The sequence below is a fragment of the Drosophila obscura genome, unplaced genomic scaffold (assembly GCF_018151105.1).
Source record: "Drosophila obscura isolate BZ-5 IFL unplaced genomic scaffold, ASM1815110v1 contig_192, whole genome shotgun sequence".
NCBI lineage: Eukaryota > Metazoa > Arthropoda > Insecta > Diptera > Drosophilidae > Drosophila > Drosophila obscura.
In genome coordinates this window covers 4,741,310-4,766,364 of record NW_024542781.1, presented here as the reverse complement: position 1 = coordinate 4,766,364, position 25,055 = coordinate 4,741,310, and the positions used below count along the sequence as shown (strand labels likewise).

At 38.2% G+C, this 25,055-nt stretch overlaps 1 protein-coding gene across 5 annotated transcripts; it reads left to right on the top strand.

Annotated features, from left to right (window-relative positions):
• Nucleotides 1-1,687: 1,687 nt before the first annotated feature.
• Nucleotides 1,688-24,563, top strand: LOC111072080 (cadherin-86C). 5 transcript variants are annotated; one of them, XM_022363712.2, is made up of 12 exons: nt 1,688-1,702; nt 11,103-11,767; nt 13,790-13,873; nt 13,934-14,059; nt 14,115-14,264; nt 14,329-14,443; nt 15,609-15,801; nt 15,888-17,217; nt 17,270-17,418; nt 20,538-20,628; nt 20,898-21,082; nt 21,154-24,563. In XM_022363712.2, exons 2-12 carry the CDS (start codon nt 11,105-11,107, stop codon nt 23,768-23,770), a joined length of 5,703 nt encoding a protein of 1,900 aa, XP_022219404.2. In that variant the 5' UTR covers nt 1,688-1,702; nt 11,103-11,104; the 3' UTR covers nt 23,771-24,563. The 5 variants fall into 5 exon arrangements, with proteins under 5 accessions (XP_022219404.2, XP_022219406.1, XP_022219405.1 ...); XM_022363710.2 differs by lacking the exon at nt 1,688-1,702 and adding an exon at nt 4,187-4,728; XM_022363711.2 differs by lacking the exon at nt 1,688-1,702 and adding an exon at nt 4,188-4,728 and having other exon boundaries at nt 17,288-17,418.
• Nucleotides 24,564-25,055: the final 492 nt, after the last annotated feature.

Below are 25,055 nucleotides of genomic sequence, written 5' to 3'. Positions count from 1 at the left end.
CAAAACATACTGTCGGTGGTCCTCCAAAGTTTAGGTGAGATTCCTAAATAGTTTGTGCGACAATACAAATTCACTCACAAAAATGATTATACACACATGAACATATATTCAATACCCTATAGCAGCGATCCCATGCACTGATCTTAAATTGGCAATGATCAGTAGAACAGTAGAACTGCCTGAATCCGATAAATCGGATTGTATTGCATCAAAAGTGTACAGAAATAAACACAATTCGTACTAATCGTAATTAATTTTTGATTGGCAATTTGACCTATTTTATAAGCATGCTTGAAAAACTGATTTTTTTACAGACCAATCAAATCCAGCCGAAAGTAAATTCCACTAAATTGTAATTTGATTTGCTGGTCACTTGCGTGGATTGCGTGAATATGTTAATAAAGGTATGAACGAAGGTTGGGAATAATTAAGTATTTCAATATTCCTACAAATGGTGGTGTAGTTGAGGTTGGGCCGGACCTTGCATGCAAATAAAACCTCAACAAGTCAAACCGGAAACCCAAACATTTCGTTCAGTTTGCTTTGTTTTACAAATATACGAGTATAACAAATATACACAAGCTCGCATGAATGCACAAGTAGGCTTAGAAAAACTCTCAGTTCTGTCCCTTACGAGCTGGCCACCACCTTATACCATGAGTATAACACACTGAAGATTCATACCACATTTCTACCTGTGGTATAAATTAATGGAAAGTCCAGTCGCGTGTTTTGACCGGGGTTCGTTACCATGGTAGTATACTTAAAGGTGAAAAATAGAGAGAGGTCATTTTATGAATATATATGCAAATAATATTAGGGTGTCCAAAGGATTTCTCCGAAAATACATTTTACCAGCAAACGCAATGGATTCACCGATATAATTTGTAAGCATACATATGTACATACAGGTATGTACATATTTGTGTAAACTTATGACTAGGACTCTTGGGCTAAATCACTCTGACATTGTCGAGCAATGATTTTATACGGCTACCGACAACTTTCCAGAAATAGCCTCCCTTCCGTAAGAGCTACCCGCATGCAAATCAAATTGAAAGGCCTTAGACGTGGTCAAGCGTTCAAGCCCAACGGTAGCGCGCGCATTTCGGAATTTTCCGTGGAACTAAATAGGGCGCGTCACATCTTTAACTTGTAAACCTAATACCTACCAAGCTATTTTGTTATTCTTACCATTGTAATTGTTAAAGAATTAAATAAATTCTGATATAAAGCGTGAAAAAGTGAAAGTGTGACATCAAGTGAACAAACTTGTCTATCTTCTTGTCTCTTAAGAAATGCTCTATACTATAATATAGGGCGAAACAAATTTCAGGCTGTCTGGGCCATATTTTCGCCAGATTAATTATGTTAGAGCATCACGGCTGAAGTCACTTAACGAACCATTTTTCCAGCATTATGTACATACAACATACATACAACCTCCAACTTTTATATACAAATGAGAATATGTAGATATACTTACTTATGTACATTATATTCTAATAAGAAACTATTTTTCAGTTCGTCTATGTTTATCTTTCCAAGTCTATCGAGTGATTTCAATATGCTCACTATGCTCAATTTACTTGACGTGGACAAATATGATTCTGGAATTCGTATTTATGACCACTTTATTAACATATAAAATTGATTCAAACGATTATATTTCAATGCTTAAGGACATCCCAACATTATCGAGGTAATTTAAATTGACTTGCTTTTTTATTTTTAGTTGTCTGCTTTTATTTTGTAAAAATGAAAAAAAGTCATAACGAAATCTCAAAGAAAGCTTTAATATAATCGTACTTTAATGGTGGCGTTTCCCCTCTAATGTGTCGGCATTAATGGATGTTTGACGTGTTCGATTCAATGGTAAATGAGCTCCTTTTCCTTGTCTGTATTTGGTTTGGCCGACATAGACGCAAGGTCAGAAATAATCAATCATCATCATCTGAAATACCTGTAGGTCAAAAAGGTTATATAAAGTACATTTTTGTAATTTAAGGCTTCATCAAATATTTGTAGATAATTTGGAGAATCCATTTATTTTGGCCTTATGCAGAGGAATGGACGTAAGTACATGTAAGTACATATGTATGTACAGACGGATGTGCATATTTATGAAATGCTACCAAAAAACATGGAAAGTGTGTCACCCACGTGAGCCCTCTACCTAAATCGCCATTTTCTGAGCAGATACTCTTTCACTGCAAACTTAAAAGCTTCTATGCACGTGGATTTTTATACAAGTATGAGGAATGAGTTCAACATCTGCTTGGTACGAGTATATGTACTTGTCTGGGTTTTGGCTTGGGATTTTGAAACTCGTTTAGGTTGCCGCCCGCATTGTGCTTATTTTTCCTATGTGTAACTATGTATGTATATTTGTATGTATGTAAAAATATCCTGCAAACAGCGGACAACGGCACTGTAAGTATTTTCACTTACCTTACCCACAAAAGCCGCAACTGCTACCAAATTCATTAGATGCAGGTCACAAGATAAATTGCACAGAATACAATTACATATACTGAACAAGCTGAAAACATGATTCAATTACTCCCATTTCATGTGAACAATTTAACCAGTCGACTTTATAAATTAAACTGTCCTGGGGAAGTAAAGTTCCGCGGCAACTTCAAATAGGGTGACGGGAAGAATAAGCAAAGGACATAAATATGTAAATATGTAAAGAACATACATATATAATAGTAAGGTTGCTTCGGGAAAGCTCAGCGATCATTGGTAAAATAAAGAAGTTTTTTTTGGAATTCATAGTGCTCGATGATTGTTAAACTTAAAAAAAAAACATGAAACCCAAATCTTTACTCAGCTAGGTTTAAGTGAACTATTTAAATATTGTTATATTTGGTTTACTTTACTGACAAACTTAATGAAACGGGATATAAATTTACAGAAGTTAGATTTTTAATATTTTAATACCTAAATAGGAGTGAATATTTCTATTGTACACACAACAATCGGAAAACACGGATAACATACATATTTACAAATCTATACTATAAATTTGTAGAAAAAAATCTGTGTATAAGCGGCTATCTCCGCATCGCATGCACCAAATTGCATTTTTATTGATAGCCAGAGAACGTGGCATGGTTTGCACAATCATATTTGTACTTTTCTATGAATAGGTTCTTCAAGACTCAAAAATTAATCAAAAAAATCTTTAATTTGGTCCAAATGTGTGTATTTGAACGCCTATTTCATTTCATTTCATTTCTCCGCAACGCGTGCACCAAATTGCATAATAGCCAGAGTATGTGGCATTGTTTCTATGAATAAGTTTTTTAATTCCTAAACATTAAATGCATTTAGAAAGCAGTGAAGCGAATTTTGCTATTGTGTTTATATATTTACTTAACATAGGTTATAACAATTTACTTATATATGTATATAAATAACAACAAAGACAGAAGCTCATAAGATATTATGCGTTTATCAATTCACGTTGTCGTCATAGAGCCTTCTACGGATAAAACCATTAATATAAATAAAAATCAGGAAGGAGAAGAGGTGGGAGAAAACAAAAATCGAAATACTTAATAAAGTGGACATATACATAGAAGCTGTTATTATGTATACCCCTCTACAAGGATATCAAATTCTTTAAAATCATTAAAAAATTGCACACGGATAAAATCGCGTCGGGACTCGACCATTTCAACCTTTCGACGCATTGGCGTTAGACACAAAATTCAGTTACGTATATTAAAGTTATTGGATTGTATAGACTCTTATAAGTTGGTGTCGTACACCAATATACTACTTAAATATATTACAAGTTGCAAATTTGTTTTCCAATGGACCAAAGAATCACGAACAGTTAGATTAATTACGGACTTGCTTGTCTACACCAAAAGTTCTCAGGCTTGTTCTTTTTAGGTTCAACACACATACATATGTATGCACATACTTCAATATATGGATGTTCCTTGCAGTTTTTGTTTTTGTAATCGGCGGAAAATCAAGTTTCCTACAAAATAAAAGTGTGGAGAGAAAGATATGTGTACATAAGTCGCAGCTCTCTCAAAAGTCTGCAAAACCGGCTTTCCGCTCTCTCGCGTATGTTCTCACGACAGCCTCTCCAGCGATCCGCTGCGTCTTTACGGACGATTGGCGGCCAGGGCCAGAAACTTTTCAACGGTGGCGCGCAATACAACTAATTCGGAAAAATTATGGCACGCGGAACAGTGTTAGCTGAAGTTTAACTTAGACAGAAAACTGTTTGCTGTTTCTATTTTCAATTGGAGGAAATTCTATTGATTTATATGTGTTTCCTTTAAAACCGGTGTAGTGAACCAGTAAAACTCATGCCTACATAACGTTTAAAAATGTGAGAGCTTCAACGGAGACACAAGTATACTATGCTGAAAAAAAATTTGGCTAATATGTATGTGTAGCTAGTTTTTAAAAGGCTTGCACAACTGTTACTAAAAACAATTGTTTAAGAAATGAACAGTGAGTGTGACAGGATGAAAACGAATGCTTTGAAACTGCTCTGCGATAAATAAATACGGAAGAGTTGGCTTTCAGTTTAATCGGGTGAGCTTGTCTTTGAAAAAAAAAGACAATCGCTTAATTATAAACGATTAAAAAATCAGTGAAGTGTAATAATTATTGTTTGGTAACAATTCAAAACTTAAAATGTTATCTAAATGTTGCGATGGATAACACACGTTGCAGCTGTTCTTAAACATTCAACAGGTATATATAACATACATATGTATATTATGTACAAATGTACAGCATAATATTCTTCTATAACAACAAAGAGCATTTTCTTATCGTTCTCAAATTCTCTGTTGTTTTTTGTTTGTTATTTTTGTGGGTGCCAGAACTGGTGATTTCTCTATTTCTATCGCACTTTAAAGTTTAAACACCCCGTATTCGGTATTTAGCGTAAATAACAAACAGCTAAAGATCGAACGCTTCTTAATTATTGGCTAAGATTGCTGCTAGACATGTGACATAACTATATGTAGTATTAATCATTACTTACGCAATTTCATGCGTTCTTCCTAACTGTTAAAAATTGGTAAGGACACTGTTCCACATTAAATTTGTACCCAAGTTTGTCGAGCTCGAATTAAAAAAATGTAGTCGAATTCTCATCCCTTATTTTACTCAGAATATTTTATTGCAAATATTCCTTCTATCTATTTATTGTCCTTTTTTTTAATTAACCAAACAACATTAAGTGGGAAAGATTTGAGCCCCGAAGCTAGCCTTTTTTATTTGTTTGATCTCATCCGGAAACTTCTCCTGCTGTTTTGTAGTAAGTGAGGTCTCTTATGCATACATCCTTTAAAAAAAGGATGGAAAAGTTGTTATTTATTAGTGCAGATAGATCTCAATTGGTTAATCGATTAAATAAAATCTCGAAAAAGCATGATAATCAGAGTCGTCAGTGTGTGTTTATACCTACACATGTACAATGTACGAAGCTACCGGCAAGCGTGATGCCAAAACAAGATTTACTTGCGCGTTTAAATGGATACTCGTACGAATGTACATGTATACATACATACAAATGTAAGTACTACAGCCGCGCTTATGAGTTTGAAAATAAAGTATGTAAAAACACCACGAAATCGACCTTGTCTGACCCACTTAACTTTGAGCTGCGGCAAAAATGACAGCTTTGCGGCACTATTTATTTTCAGTATTTATTCTGGCGCCTCGTGCGTGTTGTATGTTTCGAAAATATGTATATTTGCTTTACTGTCTTCATTTGTAGCTTAATAGGCTACGGTGCTACTACATAAATGGAAGGTGAAACGCGAAAAAAGGGATATAAATTACCGAGAGTAGTTCAACAACCGATCACACAGTTGCCCGTTTCTAGCGGATCAAAAATCTATGAAACTAAAGTATAGTGAACGTATTTTAATAGACTTGGAGAGATGCGAAATTCCTAGAGAGCTTAAAGCCATTTTGCACATAGAAACGCACTCAGAAGAGTGCTGTCGTAGTCTTTTTATTTTAATGAAGCAGCAAAGTCCACTGCGTCGGAACACACATAATGAAAACTCGTTTTAAACTGACTGTTGCTATTGCTCAACAATCTCTAGCCATTAATGTGTCACTCAACTGTATCTTAAAATACAACTTAGAGACTTCGCCGATTTCAGCGACAGCAACTACCCCGTGCATAATGAAGAACAAATCCTGTGCGAAGGCCCATGCTCGTAAAGACATTTATTTATGCTTGACGCCCACAATATCCCTGCTCTTAGATTCAAGGCTCAGCATACCATTTTCTTACCATGAGATGCAAAGAGTGAAATTTAACGATATTAAACCGATATTTTAGACCCAGTTAAGTCACAGTCTGGTACTCTGGCCCTAGACCATGCATATGTATTGCATACCCAAGTCGATATAGCCATACCCACCAAACAACAAACCAAGCCAATTTTTATAATTTATATCCCACTGTTTTTTAATTAAACATGTAAATGACTATATCCTGCTACTCGCAAAGAAACGATAGGTCTGCAAGAGTATTTAAAATACAGTAGCAGCAATGATTATACCGGAGTCAGCAGGGTAATTCATCGAATGAAGTCCAGTCTTCGTGGCCTCAACCTGGAGACCAAACTTAGCAAGATAGTGTTCTTCATAGACGTTCTATTGTGAGCTTACACTGTTCTTTGATTTACTTTACTGTCTTTTGCCCTGTAGGTGCGTTGTAAATTACTGCAAAAAAGACAACAAAGAAAACGCTGATAGCCGCTTGGAATTCTTTTAAAGAAAGACATTTTTTTTCCTCAGCTTTGATTATAATGAGAAAACCTGTGAGAAAATTCTTACATCTTACTTATTTATGTACATGCATTTGAATTTTTTGCAGTCGCAAAATTATATTTACCATATTATTCTCGAGTCTATTCATATTGGTTTGTTTCTACTGTCCTTTTAAATACACACCCATACACAAATGCCCTTTGCTGCGTTTATAGGGTTGTATGTTCGTAGTCGTCTCTAGACACGTCTTTGGCTTTCAGTTGAATAACTGAGGCACTAATTGAGTCAAAAAGATGTTTTCCAGCTGGCCACCAAGCCATCGACTTTTTCTGCTGCCATAACGCTGTCTCTATTTTTCCAGCTAGTCAGTTAGCAAAGTTAGCAAAGCTAATGTCATATGGCTATAAGGAAATTAATCGGTATCCCGAAGTGACCCTTTAAGTTCGAGGATCAGTAAATCCATCTGTTTAATACAGACTTTTTGTTAGACTGCGAGCAAGCCCCTCCTAATCATTTATCTAAAAGAACGTTTGGTTGGAATACATAATATATCCAACAACAACTTCAACAGCTTTGTCAACCACTTCATATTTGCACACATACATATGTACATACATACATATGTATGTATGCATTTGTCTGTATGTACTTCTCTGCGTTACAAATTCTTACTAATTTTATAATAACCTCTCAATAACCTACATAGTATCAAGATTTTGTTGACACGTTATCAAAATGCATCCGGATCAGATCTAATCGAAAGAATAGGTAGCTTTCTTATCCCATACCCTAGAGATAGATATTATTATAAGTAGCTGCCATATTTAATATCGGTCTGCTTGCGTCCATCAAATATTTATATAATTATTTTTATGCTGCACCAAATAAGATCAAAATCACATTAGCTTAGCATTTACTTTTTAGCCCTAAAAAACTATCCTAGGTATGGATCTTTCCAGCATGTGTATATATTTATGTATACCTACTAATAACATTAAAAATAGTACAATAGTACAATTGTAAAATTTTCAGTTAATTTCCCTGCAGGTTTCAAGTTAATTCACTTAGATATGCGGTTTGTATGCAATAATATTGCATGTTTATTTAACCTACCTAGCTAGGCGCACCCAAAAACACGCCCGCAGCTGCGACAGTAAAGGCTACATATATATGCAGATGCACATATGTACATATATATCCAAGCATACATATATGTATATGCACACGTATACATTTATGCTTGTAGGTACTCTGAAAAAATTGACTACAGACTACAGACACACAGATAGACTGAACTACAAACTAAGTTAAGAGACGGTCGGCGAAGGGGGTGAACGGGCAACCAAGCCAAGTACCAGACCCAGACCCAGCCCAGTCCCAGCCCCAGCCCCATTAAGACAAAACAGGAAAGGATAGACGGGCTTCAAGCATGGTGAAGGACGGTCGAAAACGAACGAATCACCAGCAAAAAAAAAGTGATTACGAGTCTGCGATGCTGGCTGGCTAGGCTTTTTGCTGTCTGGCAGCGAGGTCTATTGTCGTAAGCAGATTAGTTTGCCATCAGGTTCAACTTTATTTGCAACACAAATTTTCATTCTACTAGTATGTACTTTTGTGCAGCCGGAACGCAGTCACAGCCTGTTGCAGGCAGCCAAACCCGTATTCAAAAAAAGACAAAACATCCACAGCTCACGAATCTGCGTGCTAGGAGCAGCCATATCCCAACAAAAGCAAGCCAAAAAAAAAAAATGAACAACGCCCAAAATCTTGTTTTGGTCTCGAGTGGACTCACGAACTGCAGCGCGCCTGAAACGGAGTTGCAACGGAGTGCAGACTAGACTATGACTAAGATCAAAATTGGTTTAGGGTCGAAGTTTATTTACCCTTTAGCAAGGGCAATTTATCTCAAAATTCAATAAATATCATATCCGCTTTTGTGTGATTCAAAAATATGCTTCTACAATTTGTACTGCAACTGTTTGCTTAATAAATCTATTAATTGTTGTCCAATCCTTGAGGTTCAAAACAGTTTGTGAAAGATGGATCAATTCTAAATTTACTACGAGTATATAGACTGCAAAGAAACAGTGGAAGGCGGTGGGGTTGCTTATTTGCCGAGTGGTTGACTGGCTAGATTGTCCCAGAAGTTGGGACAAAAAAACTGTCAGACTTCCGCGCAAGCCGACCCATGCACACACTCCTATGTATATGTGTTAAGAGAAATTCGGTCCAATGGCACAAATATTGTGTGTTGTGTTTTACAATTGTTGCGCAATATGAGAGCTGAACCAGTGAATGCGAATCGCGGCGCTCCACGGAGACGGGCCAGACGGGATTGGGGACTGGGGACTGGCTTTTGACTTGACTTGAAAATGAATGCATTACCGGGTATATATGTATGTATGTACTCATATAGTTGTATACTTGTACCCCCACTGTACACATACAGATTCGATATATATCCGAAGCCTTTCTAAGCTAAATGCGGGCAAAGGCAAACCGAACATATTGCAACACACTGCGACCAAAAGCGAGGGTGTCGGGTAGCCAGAGCGCGCTTGCCTCGCCTCAGCTCTGTTAATCCGGTCTGTATGAGATTCGACTGACATAACTGGTCATTGGCTTGTAACTGCAGCTAAGGACTCGGCGATGCCACTTAGATGCAGCTGCATAAACTGGAAATTGGCAAATACAGCTAGCACGAACAACAGACGATCGCTTGGACGGGACGATGCATAAAAACCGGATTGGCAATAGCTCACCAGAGTGGCTTACAAAAAGTCTCGGCTTGCAATTTAAGCAGCATCAGGCCAAGACAAAAAGGAGTTGCACTCTCTGTCTCTTGGCTCTAATTACATCGAGAACTTTCGTGAGCGCTAAGGGCCTACAACTTAAGTTGATTTCTCATTAATAGTTGATTTCAAGATTTAGTCAATGATTCCTGCCTGTAAATCTGCTTTCCCAACACTCTTCAGAGTTTAAGATTTGATTATTAAGATTATGCCGACTATGACAATTCGAAAATCAAGTTATCCTTAGGGTTCCAAAAATGTTCAGACAAGGCCAATTTAATACATACAATTTGTGGGAAAAGGGCAGCATCTCTGAATAGGCAATGTATGTTATTTCTTAAGCAAACTAGCAATGCAATTCATTCTAGATAAAATACGTCCAGAACGTTCAGAAATACCACAAAAGAAAACGGCATGATAACAAGAACGACGTGATGATATACTCTTACGAGTATATTCGTACTCGGCAATTCCAGTACTCCAGAGCTCTGACCCTTTTAAACTTGTTAGTCTCAATTTATATACCCTTGCAGAGGGTATTAATACTAGTATTTTACGAGCAGGTAAGAGTCTCGATGGAAGAAATCCAGCGGTGTAGATATAGTAAGTTCTTGAAGTTTAAAACAAAACCTGCACACAAAATACGATTCGGTTACTCTATAACCACTCTATATCAGTGGTCGCCACGCATGCATTCATATGCTTTGTATTGCATTTTGTGCGTTGTGTGCGTAGACAGCAGACAAAATGGAAAGGACGACGGTATTATATTGGTACCGACTATTCTTATTCTCTGAGCATGTAGCGGCAGCACAGCAGCCGAACATTTTCCTATGCCGTGCAGGGCCGTGCGAACCAATAGATCCTAAAGTCTCCGGCTTTTACATACACCTTTCCCTATACCTACGGAAGACGTTTTTCTTGATTTAAAAAAAGTTTGAATCGATTTGTAAATCTACGCAAAAAATAATAAAGATAATTATGCGATGCAAATCGGATAGTAGAAAATAGCACTCCGAGGTATTTATTATTTTTGTGACTAGAGATTGGTAAAATTTTAAGCTAACTTGATTTTCGTATCCATCAGATAAGTGTGTTAGTGTTTACCTGGTTATAATAATTTTAAAGATCAGCTGGTGGGAGCTTTGTTGAGTTTATTTATGAGTCCGCAAATTGGCACGGACGTACATATATTTAAAATCGTAGATCGACTAGAAAAGAGCGTGGGAAAAGTTTGAAGAAAATTTAGTCTAATAGATTTAACAAAAGTAGGCAACAAAATTTGGTTGCTCTACATCTTGTAATCTACACCTATTTCACAATAATCATATATATAGGGATATATTTCAACAATTTTCACCTTATCTTAAAATATAGTTTTCTTATAGTCTTCTGGTCCGAGTCGGACCAGCTCGGACCTCTTTACCATAGCATACCATACTCTAAAATTGGAACGTGAGATAGCTATTTTTGCGTAGCTACTTTTTGATTTCAGAATCAACCTTACAAATAATATAAATACTGATTTTTACATTACAGAAATGGCTTCCAACAGTAGCAGTCAATCAGAAGAGAACAAAGCCCGCGTCCCGCTACGCCACATGGTAAAGGAACAGATCAGTAGAACTTCGAATGCGGGACCGATACTCCAAAAGGAATGCTACTACTACACCCCAACTACCTCCCAGCAACATCAACAGATTCAACAAGGCTGGCAATCGCTTTTGGCTTTTTTTGGGCCCTGGCTGAGTGCAATGACCGCATATCGATTGCTGACAATCAGCCTTCTAATTGGTATTCTATGTCCACATCACATTCACGGCGTGGATCCCAAATTCGATCCTTCGACGCGCATGCGACTGGTACTGGTACCGGCAGACGCACAAGTAAATTCAGTTATCTACCGATTGCGTGCAACTGACGAGGAGTTCGACTATCCATTGACCTTTGAATTTGTGGGTGATGCATTTTCGTCCACCGTCAAAGTGGACTCGCTTCCATGCACCAAGTACAATTCGGTTTGCCAAGCAAACATCGTGCTTCAGCGTCGCTTGGAGCCTGGGCGCTATTACGACTTCCAGGTTTCAGTGAAGGACTCAAAAGGTGGCATGGCCACTCAATTGTGCTCAATTACAGCAACCAATTTTACCACACCTCATGACCTCATATTTCCACACAAGCCCGGAATTATAATGATACCTGAGGTGAGAATATTGCTAATATGTTATTTCATAGCTTTAATCAAAACGGGTCAAATGTCAAGTAGAAGTAATATCCCTCAAGATGTTTTTTAATCGTGATACCAGATTAATTTAAATCGAAATTTTAATCATTTCTTATCAATTTTCAAAAGAGAGACCTACTAAACATGTCCGTCCAAACTTTCAGTTCCGTTTCCAGCTAAACGTCTAGCTCGAGCTAGACTCATAAATCAGAATAAGCCAGAGTGCAGATAGCGCATACGAATTCAGTATATAAAGTTTGTATGTACAGTCATGTGATTAATAACACTACTCGACAAAATCGAACTTTTTTTTTCCTCAAGGATCCAAACCGACTTTTTCTGATAGATATGGGGCTTTAAAATTTTTTAAAGAATTATGGTTTTTTTCTATGGCAGAACTTTTTTTTGAAGAATTTTTGAAGTCTGGTATTTTTTTGTAAAGCTTTTTTCAGAGGTAGCGCTTGTTTTTTTCACATAACTCTAGTATCTTACGTCTGGTTGTAAAGAACTTTGCTATTTTGAAAAGATAATTAAAACAGCTAGAAGTTAAGCCCAAACACTTTGTGATTACAGCTTACCGTCTGGGAAATATAAAGCATTGAAATGCAAAAATGATGATTTTTGGGCGGTATTTTTTACGAAATTTTGACTTTAAAAACTCAGGAAAATTCGAAAAAAAATTATATCCTGTGTCCTCTATTTTTTTGTGTATAGGTGCATTAATTTATTAATATATCGCTCATTAAAATCTATGGAGAGACTTTGGAGCTAAAATTCGTTAACCAAACCTAAAATATGGAAAAAATGAACAAAAAATACCTTTTCGTGGCCCAATCCCAGGGAATTGGGATCGCGATCAGGTACCAAATGTACAACCCTTTTCCGTTTGCTTTGTTCCCAATTGGCAGTTGGGCCCGCCAACCATCGAAAAGGTATTTTTTGTTCATTTTTTTCATTTTTTAAAAAAATATATCATCAAACCATTTCTAAGCCCCAAATCTTTAATAAAAAGTTGGTTTTGTTCCTTGAGGAAAAATCGTGTTGACCAGTGTTATTTAAATGGGTCTTGCCTCACGAATCTCATCACATTTTTCTCCAGAATTCGGAATATTTTTGATTTTTTTTCCCGTGTTTCCTCTTAAATAGTATGTTTTATTGCATTATCATTACTTTCCTTGGAAAACGTCAATGTTTCGGCAAATATTCCGGTACGAAAATCCATTTTTGTGGACTTTTTCATGTCCATGGGTATCTGGGTACTTTTAAGCACGTCCCTTCCCATCCCTAATATCTAAACTTTGTTTTATGGATGTTTTTATATCTAAAATTACAAAAACTAATTACAATCAATAGTTTAAGACCAAACACCACTTGGAAACATGCTGTTTTTACGAAATATAACATGTTTTGTTTCGGTGTCCCTATTATTTCGCACAGCCAAAAGTCGATGACGTATACAATTTTTTTCAAATTTTTAATTTAATGTTTGGGGGTGCTACCACGAAAAGAAAATACACTTTTTTGGTGAAAATCAAGAAGTTCAGCAGAGGGTGATATGTACATATATTTACTTAAGTAGTTCGAAAAAACTTATGCAGGTTTTTTACTGCTAATAATAAAAATGAAAACATGTAAATTACTATTAAATCCAAGGTAACAAAACTATGGGGTGTCCCGTTTGAATTTCGAAAAAACAAATTTTTGGCCTAGCCTTATGTATATATAATATGTATGCATATGTACATATGTATGTATGTATGAACACATAAACTTTATTGTCTGTCCGTTTGTCACAAAAATAGAAACTTCCAAATATATAATTATGCGATCCCATAATTACGAGTGGTTGTTACGGCCAGAAGAAAGAAGAAATGGATCATTGAGTTATGTTTTCTTAAGTTTTAGTTTTATACCTACTGACTTCTTAAACATTTTAATTGATACATAAAGTAGTTAGTTTCATACTCGTTTCAAATGACAGACATTTTTGCTATTTTTTAAGGATTCAAAACGCGGCACGGAATTAAATTACGTAATTGCGCGAAAGAATCCGCTATTTCAAAAACCAGTCTACCTCGAGTTATGGGTAAGTTTATGGTTAATGCCGCACTTAACAGGCATTCTGAGCTTTTTTTCCTCCCAACAGGGTTCTCCGCTTTTTGCGATAAGACAAAAAATTGTATCATCCGAGACGACAGAAGGTACAGTTTTTCTTTTGGGTCCATTGGACTTCGAAAAGCAAGCCATGTACCATCTAACGATACTTGCCAATGTGAGTATAAGCCAAATTGATTCGCGCCTGTCTGTTTATCACTACCTTCGTATAGGATGCGTACGCTGAGCCTGGCCAGGATAGTCGCAATATAGCTGGCATGGAAATTGTAGTTATCGTCCAGGATGTTCAAGATCAGCCTCCTGTTTTCACTTCGGCGCCGCCAGTTACCAAATTGCCCACTGGCATTCTCCCAGGCGATAAGGTACATTTTTGAGTTCCACTATTCAGCTATATAGTTACGATTATTTGATTTCATTAAACTGAAGATATTGCAAGTACATGCGGAGGATGGCGACAAAGGAAACCCAAGAGAGATTCGATTTGGATTGGTCTCAGAAAACAACCCATTTACATCGTTTTTTGACATCAACGATACAAGCGGTATATATCCCCAGTACATATTTTCTTATAAATATTTATTATTATTATGTTTTAACTTTAAAAAATTTGATTTTGGTTGGGCTAAAATAAAATGATAAAACACAAAAGAAAAATTCGAAAGTTTCGAGTAAAGAAAACGGGTAGTTATCGCTGGTAAAAATATACAGATTGTAGCTTTGCATAGATAGACTAGCTCTGTAAATTATCCTCCGGATATCGTTTTCTATAAAAATAGTCTGAGGAACTAAAAAACATTTTCTGTGCGACAGACGAAGAACATAGGGCACAAGTAACGCAAGCAAAATAAATTGGACAAAAATCCAAAACCACAACAATGATTCTGTTCAAGCAAAAAAATAGCAGCAGCGCAACATCAGGCAACCGATATTAACATAACTACTGGCGAACGGCAACCCGCTTTGTAGTTAGACTCGTTAGATTGCAAAAACCATCTTCACCTCTTCTCTCTTTGGCTCACCAATACCAACTTGTCCCGACCACAGCAGTAATACCCGTTCGTTCGTGGCGGCCAAGTTCTTTGCCGCAATTCTACCCGCCTCTTCATTTCCCGCAACCATAACCCATCAATGGATCCACTGCAGTGAGACTTCCTTGTTTCGTGCAAGTCCCGTCCCTTACTGTCCCGTCCCGTCCCGTCTTGACTCAAATCGTCTCTACTTCCCAGTAGCAGTTTGATGGCTTTTGCTCTGACGCCGCATTCGGAATGCCACAGCAGGCTCTTGAATATAATGGCCAGCCGTCTACCTCATCACCTTCTCGTCATCGATGTGCATGTGTGCCCATACCATCTCCATTGCAATGGGAAGCATATTTTCAAACTGTCGTTTGTGGCTGACCCTTCCATGAAGATCTTCAGTATACTTATTTATTTCAAAGTAAATATATTTCCAATAACACATCTACATATATCTGGTAATAAACTATAGGATATAGGTAGTTATATGATTATAACTTAGCGCAGACCCAGACCCTTTTGTCAGTCTTTATCAGAACAACTTTATTTCTCGAAACAGAAAGTGTTCAGTAATACGAGTATAGTATTACAACATTCAGACCTTAAACTATCAATTCCTTCTTCTTCTTCTTTTGAAAATATGGTATATAGGCTGATATTTTTTATAGCTTTAACTTTTTTCTTTTTAAGGTGAAATATTTTTAATGCGACCACTTGAAGATATTGCCTTTATAACGCATGTGGGTGATCCTGTACTGCTTACGGTAATTGCGGAAGAAGTTAAGGTTGGTCGGGACGAGCCGCCAGCATTGGCATCTACTGTTCAATTGGCGTTCTTTCTGCCAGATCGTACCAATTCACCTCCATACTTCGAAAACGATCAGTAAGTATTATCCTCCGGACTTTCCACCCTTTTATCTCCTTGACTCTTACTCCATCTATACCTCTATCGCTATTTCTTTGCTGCAGCTACGTAGCGAGGGTAGACGAAAATGCACCGCAAGGCACAGCATTAATATTCGTTGACCCATATGTACCGCGCATCTATGACGACGATACTGGAAAGAATGGAGTTTTCTCGCTGACATTGCTAAACAATAATGGAACATTTGAGATTACACCAAATGTAGCAGAGCGCAGTGCATCATTTCTAGTGCGCGTGCGAGACAATACGCTGTTGGACTACGAGATGCGACACTCGGTGCAGTTTCAGGTGCTGGCCCAGGAAGTGGGTCCAGCTACGAATCTCACGGCCATTGTGAACGTCACCGTCTACATCAATGACGTTAACGATAATGCACCAGTATTCGACCAGCCCTCCTATACAGTGGAGCTTCCCGAGAATATGACAGTGGGAACTAAGGTGGTGCAAGTGCATGCCACTGACTTAGACTCGGGATTGGGTGGCAAAGTGCGATATACTGCCATTCTGGGTTACCTTAATACATCTGTTAACCTCGATGCAGAAAGTGGATTAATCACTGTATCGACGAATAATCATGGCTATGATCGCGAGGTAATGCCGGAATATCACCTGTACGTAGAGGCTCGGGACATGGACGGTGAAGGTAATCGAGCACAAGTGCCTTTAATCATCAAGCTAATAGATGTAAACGATGAGACGCCGATATTTGACAAGGATCTATATGAGTTCATTTTGACACCGAATCTCTTGAGCTTCACTACCACGGCCGTAGTACATGCGGAAGACAAAGACGCTACGGCGCCCAACAACGAAGTACGGTACGAACTGATCAGTGGCAACTATGAAAACAAATTTAAATTGGACAAGGTCACCGGGGAATTGACAGTTCAGGAAAAGATTCAATTGCGGTCCATGACGGATGCCAGTGAACGAAGACATCGGGATCCAAGTACATCTCCATCCAGCTCTGCCGATGACAACGAAATGTTTATTCTAACTGCTCGTGCTTACGACCTGGGAGTGCCTGTGCGGTTCTCGACAACAACGATTCGCATTTACCCACCGGAGAGTCGGAAGCGCGTGGTGACTTTTGTGGTACCAGGTCACAACCCAGATAAGTCTAAAACTGAAGAGACGCTGTCTGCCATAACCGGCGGAAAGGTGTTAATTCACTCAATACGACCGCTGCGACCTGATGAGCCGGGTGCCAAAGACATACCCTTAAATAATCCAAGTATCAAGGAGCGTAGTGTCGTTACCGCAACAGTGCTGTATGGCAGCACGTCGGTAGTTGACATATCGGATATACAGCAGCGTCTATCCCAGCACAACAATTCCTATGCAATTATGCCGCAAGACACATTGCAGACAAACGTAAGTTTTTTAAATTGGTTGACTCAATGATTAGCCTACACTGCCTTAACAGAATCTAACACCACTGCAGACTCAATATAAGGCTGAAAACAAGGTGCTCTTCTGGCTGCTCATACTTCTGGCCACACTGGTTGCCTTTACCGTCCTCATCCTACTTCTTTGCTGCATATGCTCGTGGTGCCCTCTGTACGGTGCAGCAACGTAAGTAGCAAACTTGGAGACTTTACAACTCTATCTTATTGAATTATGCCATTTTGCATTAATATGTTGAAGTGTCAAGCAGTTAGTCTCGTGAGTAGACTAAACTTTAGTATATGTAAATGTATCTTTTCCTGCCGACTGACTCGTTAGTTCCACAATGGCCATCTAAGGCCACAGCTATTAAAGCTCTCATGCCTCAGTTTTATTTTAAGCAAATAAAATATAGCTATAAAATGTAAAGTCCCGTCCGACAATTATCTCCCCACGCAGGAAAAGACTATATGGAAAATTTTTAAGTGAGTAAGGCATCGATATAGATTGGATTTTAAGACGCTTGCACAGTCGGTCGGAATTGACCATCTATTATACCCGATGCTCACCTAATATGGGGATACATTTATTTTTTAATAGAAGACTAGAAAAATTTATAGAGCTCTTGGTGAATTGTTTGTTATCTTTAATGCCTAGGTGCAACGAATTCAAAGGGCTGTGAGATTTCCGTCTATTTACCTGCATTAGCAACTTTAACTGTTGTAGAAAGAATGAATCTTACGTTTTTTTGCGCCAAGTTAATTTTTATAAATAGACTAGGGGGCAAGCACCCTGCGCACTCGCTTCGCTCGTTTGCCAACCCCCAGCTCACTGACCAGGAAAACCATTTTTCGCAGTCAATCTTTCCATAAATGTTCAATGAGAGCATTTTGTGAATCAATCAACATTTTCTCCATCGCATATATCTTATAATTGATTTGCAAATGTTTCAGTAAATAACACTACTCGACAAAACTTTTTTTCCGAACCCAACCGACATCTTCTGATAGATTGGAAGATTTTAATTTTAATCTGTTTTTTTCTAAGACAGAACTTTTTTTTAAAGAAATTTTGAAAATGTTTCAAGCGGTAATATGTTCGGAGGATTGGTCAACCAATTTTAGCTCATCCGTTTCTCCATAGATATTAATGAACAATATTTTAAACGACGCCTAATTAGTGCACCTATTCAAAAAATATATAAGGTCATGGGACTTTTCCTGAATTTTTAAAGTAAAAAATTTGAAAAAATACCGCTTACAAAAATAATAATTTTTGCATTTGAAAGCTTAATATTTCCCAGACGGTAAGCTAAAACCACAAAATCTATTAGCTTTTGAGAATGGAAAAGCTAATTACGGCAAAGCTTATTTAAGTTATATGAAAAAAAGAAGCGCTACCTCCGAAAAAAGCATACAAAAATACATTTTTTTTAATTCTTTAAAAAAACGTTCTGCCATAGTTGTTTGGCTCGAAGCGGAAAAATGATGCCGGGAAGTGCTATCGGTGTGTGTCGGCGATGAACTCATGATTATTATTTCTTCTTAGAATCACAATTTCTTGCACGGTCGCCAACGCTTAACCCAGGACATGACAATAGCGTCATTGTCACTTTCAAATTTTTGCATGTATGATTGTAAGAATTTCATAGTTCATTGTTCTCAATGAGAGTATGGTAGCCGCAACGTACTTCTCACTATTGGCGAGTGCGTGTTCGTGGTCTGTACGATTTATGTCCTCATGAAGAATATTTGTAAAAATGTACTTATGTGCTTCGTTTGGCATTGGCAGCAATGAGCCCACTTGTGGTACACTGTCCTTTAATCTTAAATGTTGAATTGAATTGTTGACCATTTTCCGCAGTATTTTTTTCTATTTCTGTTGTTCCGAACGATGTCACTTTAAAGCATGAATTGAATGTACGAATGGCCTTCAAGATCAGGTTTGATTGTAGATCCATGCCGATGAGCAGACCGTTAAATAGTTCTGGCGGTGTCTCAATTTCAGGTAGTTGCACTTTTCCTAGAGCCCATGGCAATGTGGACCTTTTTTTTACATAGCACCAATCAGCACTTTCGATGGTTTGTACTCCAATGCGAGACGAAGAAACGAAGCGTCTCGCTTGTCTCAGTTCCAATTGTCTTTGTTGACTTTGTAATTTCGTACCTCTTATGATTGAGATTAACGCAATTGCGACATGCTAATTAAAAAAGTAACAAACGCACAGACAAATATTAGTATATGTCAATCAAAGCATTACTTGATCCAAAAACTCTAAAATCGCGATTAAAAGTTAATGGGCTGTGATATGAAGATGAAAATTACCTTACGACCTATTTGCAGAACTACTTTATATACAACAAAAGATTCGCTTTGCAAACGACCGGTCAAAATATTTTTTTTTATTCGATCAAACTTTGCAAAAATTAATGTTTAATAACTGACAATCTCCCAGGACTTTACTTAAAAGCTTCGGTTTCCGAAGCCTTCGTTTTTTGTTATAAATTATTTTAAGCGAAAAAAATAAGAAGCATTTATAATCATTATTTTTAAGTTCAATTTTTTTTTTTTAAAAATAATGATTATGTGTAATGTTTATTAAATTACTCAAAAATAATTATTTTCATTGAAGAAAACCGTAATAAATTCACATATAATTCACATGTAATTTTAAAAATATAACTCATAATGATTAATGATTATAATGATTATAAAAACAAATGTATTTACGTGGTACTCAAAGAGGGTAAGGTTATATTGCGGTAGTCAAAATGCATGTAACGGCCAGAAGGAAACGTTTCTGATATAATAAACTGTACTTATATATAGATTATGCAATAAATTTCCGATTCAATATAGCCATGTTCTTCTGTCCGTCCTAATGAGCCCAGCCCCGACCTCAGAGAAAATAAGAATAATGGGAAAACAGATAGAAAGCTACCGATAAAACTCCTTCAGATAGATGGATAGTCCAAGTGGTGGTAACAATTAAATGATCCGATTGTAATACAGTTTGACTTTCATATTTGGCTTTAAAGAAACTTGTAAAGGTACAGATTTTGAAGATTGGTTGGACAATTTATAAAAACCATACGATTTTGTCCACAATAATTTCGAACGAACGTTTCCTCGGCAGTTATGGTGATACATTAATTAATATATTTATTTATATTAGAAAATAATATATTACTCAACCAGAGACTATGTACTAAGTTCAACATGATTGTCTTAGATCAATTTTAAGAGAAAGTTTTTAATAATCAACATCAAAACAATTCTATGTATTATCTTTTATTTTTCTCTTGTAGCAAAAGAATAGTTAATATCAGTAGAGCTGAAGACGATGTGCATCTAGTGCATAGGGAAATGGCAAATGGAAAGCATACAAAATCTGTTCAGGTAGATTTTGATCTTTTTCGAATTCAATGGTAGTAGTTAACGTAAAGAAAACGCACTTACCCACGACAAAATGCAAACGCTCTCAATTTCAATTTCAATTTTTATATTTTTTTTATTTCAACTACGAGTACAAACAAAAGCTCGCTCCACAAAATCTGCATCTAATACATACGAGTGTAAATCATTCGAATTTATAGAAAGCATCAGTATTCAAATATGCACATGTATTATAGCACACCTACTCAAAATGACTATTGTGTGATTTGCAGGTCGCAGAGTGGATGGGAAGACGCGAGGCCTGGTCAGCGGAGAAGCCCCCGAATACCAGAACGAAACCTACCCGATGGGAGTTCCGCGACGGACGTGAACATCCTAGCGAAAATGTAGGGACATTTCAGGATGCCCGAGAGAAGCGTCATATACAATCAGCTGAGGAGCAACAGGGACGCATTAAGTATGCACATCGATCTTTAGCGAAATGTCATCACACATTAACGTGGTTTATTTTCATTTTATTTTTTTTAGAAAACAACGTACAGCCAAAGACGATCTTCATCTTAGTTTTCATAACTCTAGAACTAATCTTATTAATGACCGCGACATATACATGGAAGACTTAGTGGAAAATCGAGATATAGTGGATGACATTAGCCGTAACCGAGTAATTAAACAATTGGACTATGCGCAGAGACAGCGCTGTGAAACCGAAACCCACCAAATTGACGACGACTCTATGCGGAGACACGAAATAGATCGGGGTAGCGACATGGACTTTACCGCCGCCCAAAACAGTATGAAGGGCAAACGCGAACTGTTTATAAAAGAAGGAAACGTGGAAATTCTACAACTCATGACCAGAGATAAAATTCACGATGCTGCAGCGCTAGACGATGACAACATTTACGTAAACGTCCCACTAAAGCCCTTGGGAAACCTGTCACATCCACAACTGCTAATGGTGGACAATACGGGTAAAGAGATTCTTATGCGGAGATTTATTGAAGAGCAGCCAGATGGTAAGCAGATTATTCGCGAGCACTATCAAATAGTACCAGGGGCAACCTACATCCAATCCATGCCGAACGAAGTACAACAGGCCTCCACTTTAAAGGTTGATACCTATCCATTGGTAAAATCAGGGCCCAACAGTATTGTCTATTCTCAGATGGAACCTGAAGTAAAGGTCATACATACGCAGCCAGAGCAAGCTGTTGAAGCCACTTCAAAGTTGCGGCCTGCTATCTCGAATCACTCTCTTACCCAAGAGCTGGAACACTCTCTTAAGCAACAGAATTCGCTGCTGCGACAGATACTGCTCGAGAAGGACAAATTGGAGTCCGGCTATACGCAGGAAGTGGCACTAGAAACACAGAGTCTACCAGGTCAGTCGATGGCTATTGGCACGCAGACCGACTGTGATGCCGGAACGCAAACTGATACAGTTGAAAACCTTATCGGGCACACATCCGTCAGTTCACAAGCACATATGATATCGAAGTCGTCGCATCGTCGTGCTCGAAGTGAGAATGACGAATCCATGTCTGAAGATGGCTACGAATATGTGCGGTTTATTCCGCCAAACAGCCCTGAAGGTACGTTCTGGATCAAGCGTCGACGAACGAAGAAGCGTCGGAAACAGCCACGTAAAAGGATCGTAATGGTGGAAGAGGTGAAACGTAAAATCCGCACGCCCATTAAAGAGGAAGAAGAGCTACACGAGCGGAAGAGTCGAGTCCCACCAAAGAAACCGTTGCGGGAGACGAAGACAAGTATACTGCGGAAACAGCTAAGCGACGAAAGCCGCAAAGCTGAGGCCAATTCCAATGGAGAATCGAGGGCAGGCGGACATCTCAAGTCAGATGTACGAATAGAAGTAACCGACTCATTCGACGATAATACAAGTCCCAGAAACCACAGCACAAGAAAAATTCTAGTTGATAAATATTACAAACATTCCGATGGCGAAGGGGAATTCGACGATGGCGACGATACAGAGTATTCTTTTGACTCAGATGGAGATGAAATCGTAATCAGAACAAACGATAAGTATGTCATGGAACCAAAAGAGAAGCGAAACTTTGCATTTTCTCCAGAAAATATGGGACACATAAAGCAGAAAAAGTATTCCCAAACACAGTCACTAGTGGAGACAGTCCAAGAGGCGCAACCAAACTCAATTCCGAGATTATCAAGACGAGACAGCCGGACGCGGGACGACAATCCCAGAAGGCAAGCCTCATCGGAGCCACCCCACCACCGACTATCCATTTCCAAGTTCGATTCGATAGCTATTGAAGACGAAAATACAAACCCCGAAACAACATCATTGAATGATCGAAACTATCAAAGTGAAACTGAGTTAGGAAATCTTGAGGGTTCACGAGAACGGAATGTGCCCAAGTATATGGAATGGTACTACAATAAGAAAAAATCGTCTGTAAGCGGCCGTACCTCGACGGAGTCTTCGAAATCTCAACCAGCAAGCAAAAGAAAAGTTGGTGCATCGGAAAAACGTGTTTCAAAGACACGTGTCGCCATCCAGCCCCACGATTATGATTTCCATGATGATGGTGGAAAATATAAACCTGAACCGGCCCCACGCAGGTCCCCGCCGAAAAGCACTCGTTTGCTTAAGGAGGACAGAGCTTTGAATAAGCAGCGTAGACCAAAAAAAGAGACTGACACAAATCATCCACTACTGCAGCACTCTGAGCATCGGTTTGAGCGCGAAAGTGCTATGGAAGTTCCAGCACAGCCTACCAAACTGCCTCACTATATGTACCCAGAAACTCCTCCGTATGCAGCAACAGCTGCTTCAGACAAGGACCTCCCAACACAAAGGCAGCAGCCAAAGCCGTCCCCCATTAAAGAAAATGAAGTTAAAGTGACACACTCGAAAATAAGTCCTCTTAAGCAAGGTCGTAGCCTCGCACATCAGACATCATCGCATGCACAAAAACAGTTAAATGCTTCGACGCTCGAGGATGACCATGATTCAGGCATAGCTATGAACTCCCTTTTAAACAGCCTGGGCCGTCGCAATCCGATAGCCGAGAAAAAAAGCGTATTCTCCATTGCCTACGACGATGTCAGTCGGGTCAAAAAGATTCCCTCAGGTGGCGAGTCCCCACAATACTCGTAATGCGAGTTCTGCGAATCATTTAATGTAGCAATCAAATGTGATAGCCTCAAAGGCTCCTTACCTACAAATCATCGAACTAATACTAAATGCAATACTTGTTGTCCATAGAATTTTGAAAATGTTCAACTCGTTTCAGTTCAACGGAAATACATCCAGATCACTATTAATTAGTCGCTTTCATTACAATAATAAGCAGATAATTTTAGTATAATGTTTTATATGTAACTTAGTACTTTAGTAGAAGCTCGGAACGACATACCGTCCAATTTAATTCCATGTACATATGTTATTATAGGCATATCTTTTAAGGCATACTAATTAACTTTGAACATTAACTCATTGTAATCAGAAAATTGCATTCGTCGGTTATACCCTTGCAGAGGGTATTAAACATACATATTATAGAAGACCACTATAGCTGCCATATAAAAAAAAAACATGTATTTGTGAGAAAAGCTTTTTTTATTCTAAAGATATTTAAACCAACCAAACGGTACAAACAGTTTCATTTTTGGTTGATAACCTTGATTGTAACCGGATCAGTATTACTGATTCAGTACGTTTCATAGCTGTCACAGGAACGATCGGTCAATAAACAAGTCTTTGTGAGAACACCATTTTAGTTACATATGTATATTAGTTACATACATTTGTAAAAATATATATAAAAATATTATATATGTACCTTAAAACCTTAACCTTAAACCTTGAACCTTAAAAATTACAAAACATCTATTTTGCAAAAATTCCTAGCTTTTATCACACTGGACACAACAAACGTATAAACACACAAAACAGTGAAACAACCAAATCAAGGCTACTTCATACTAAATTGTGGGTACATACATACATCTCTGGGCTACACACTTCAGATTTTGTTACCACTCCCCGCGGACCGCGCCACGCCACCCACCCCACGCGGGGGCGAATCGTTTTTTAAATACGTATCACACATAGCATATGTGTGGTAATAAGGGTGGGCATTCGCGGGGGGCGGGGAGCGCAGCCATAGTTATAAAGTCGTTTTAATTCGACACTATGGGCCGGGCCCGCCGGGGCCGGGGTTGGGCGGCGGCTCGGGGGGCCCGGCGGGCGGCGGGCCGGGCCCGGGCACGAAAGAGAAGAAAGAAGAGAAACGCCTGAATTGTGAATCGTAATCCTTAGTCTGTATAATACTACTAAATGAATGAATAAGGAGGAACGGGAATCCGTACGAGCGAGATAGCATCCATATGCGTAGCGGAAGACGGAATGGGAGACGATCAACTGAAGATGAATGGGATAT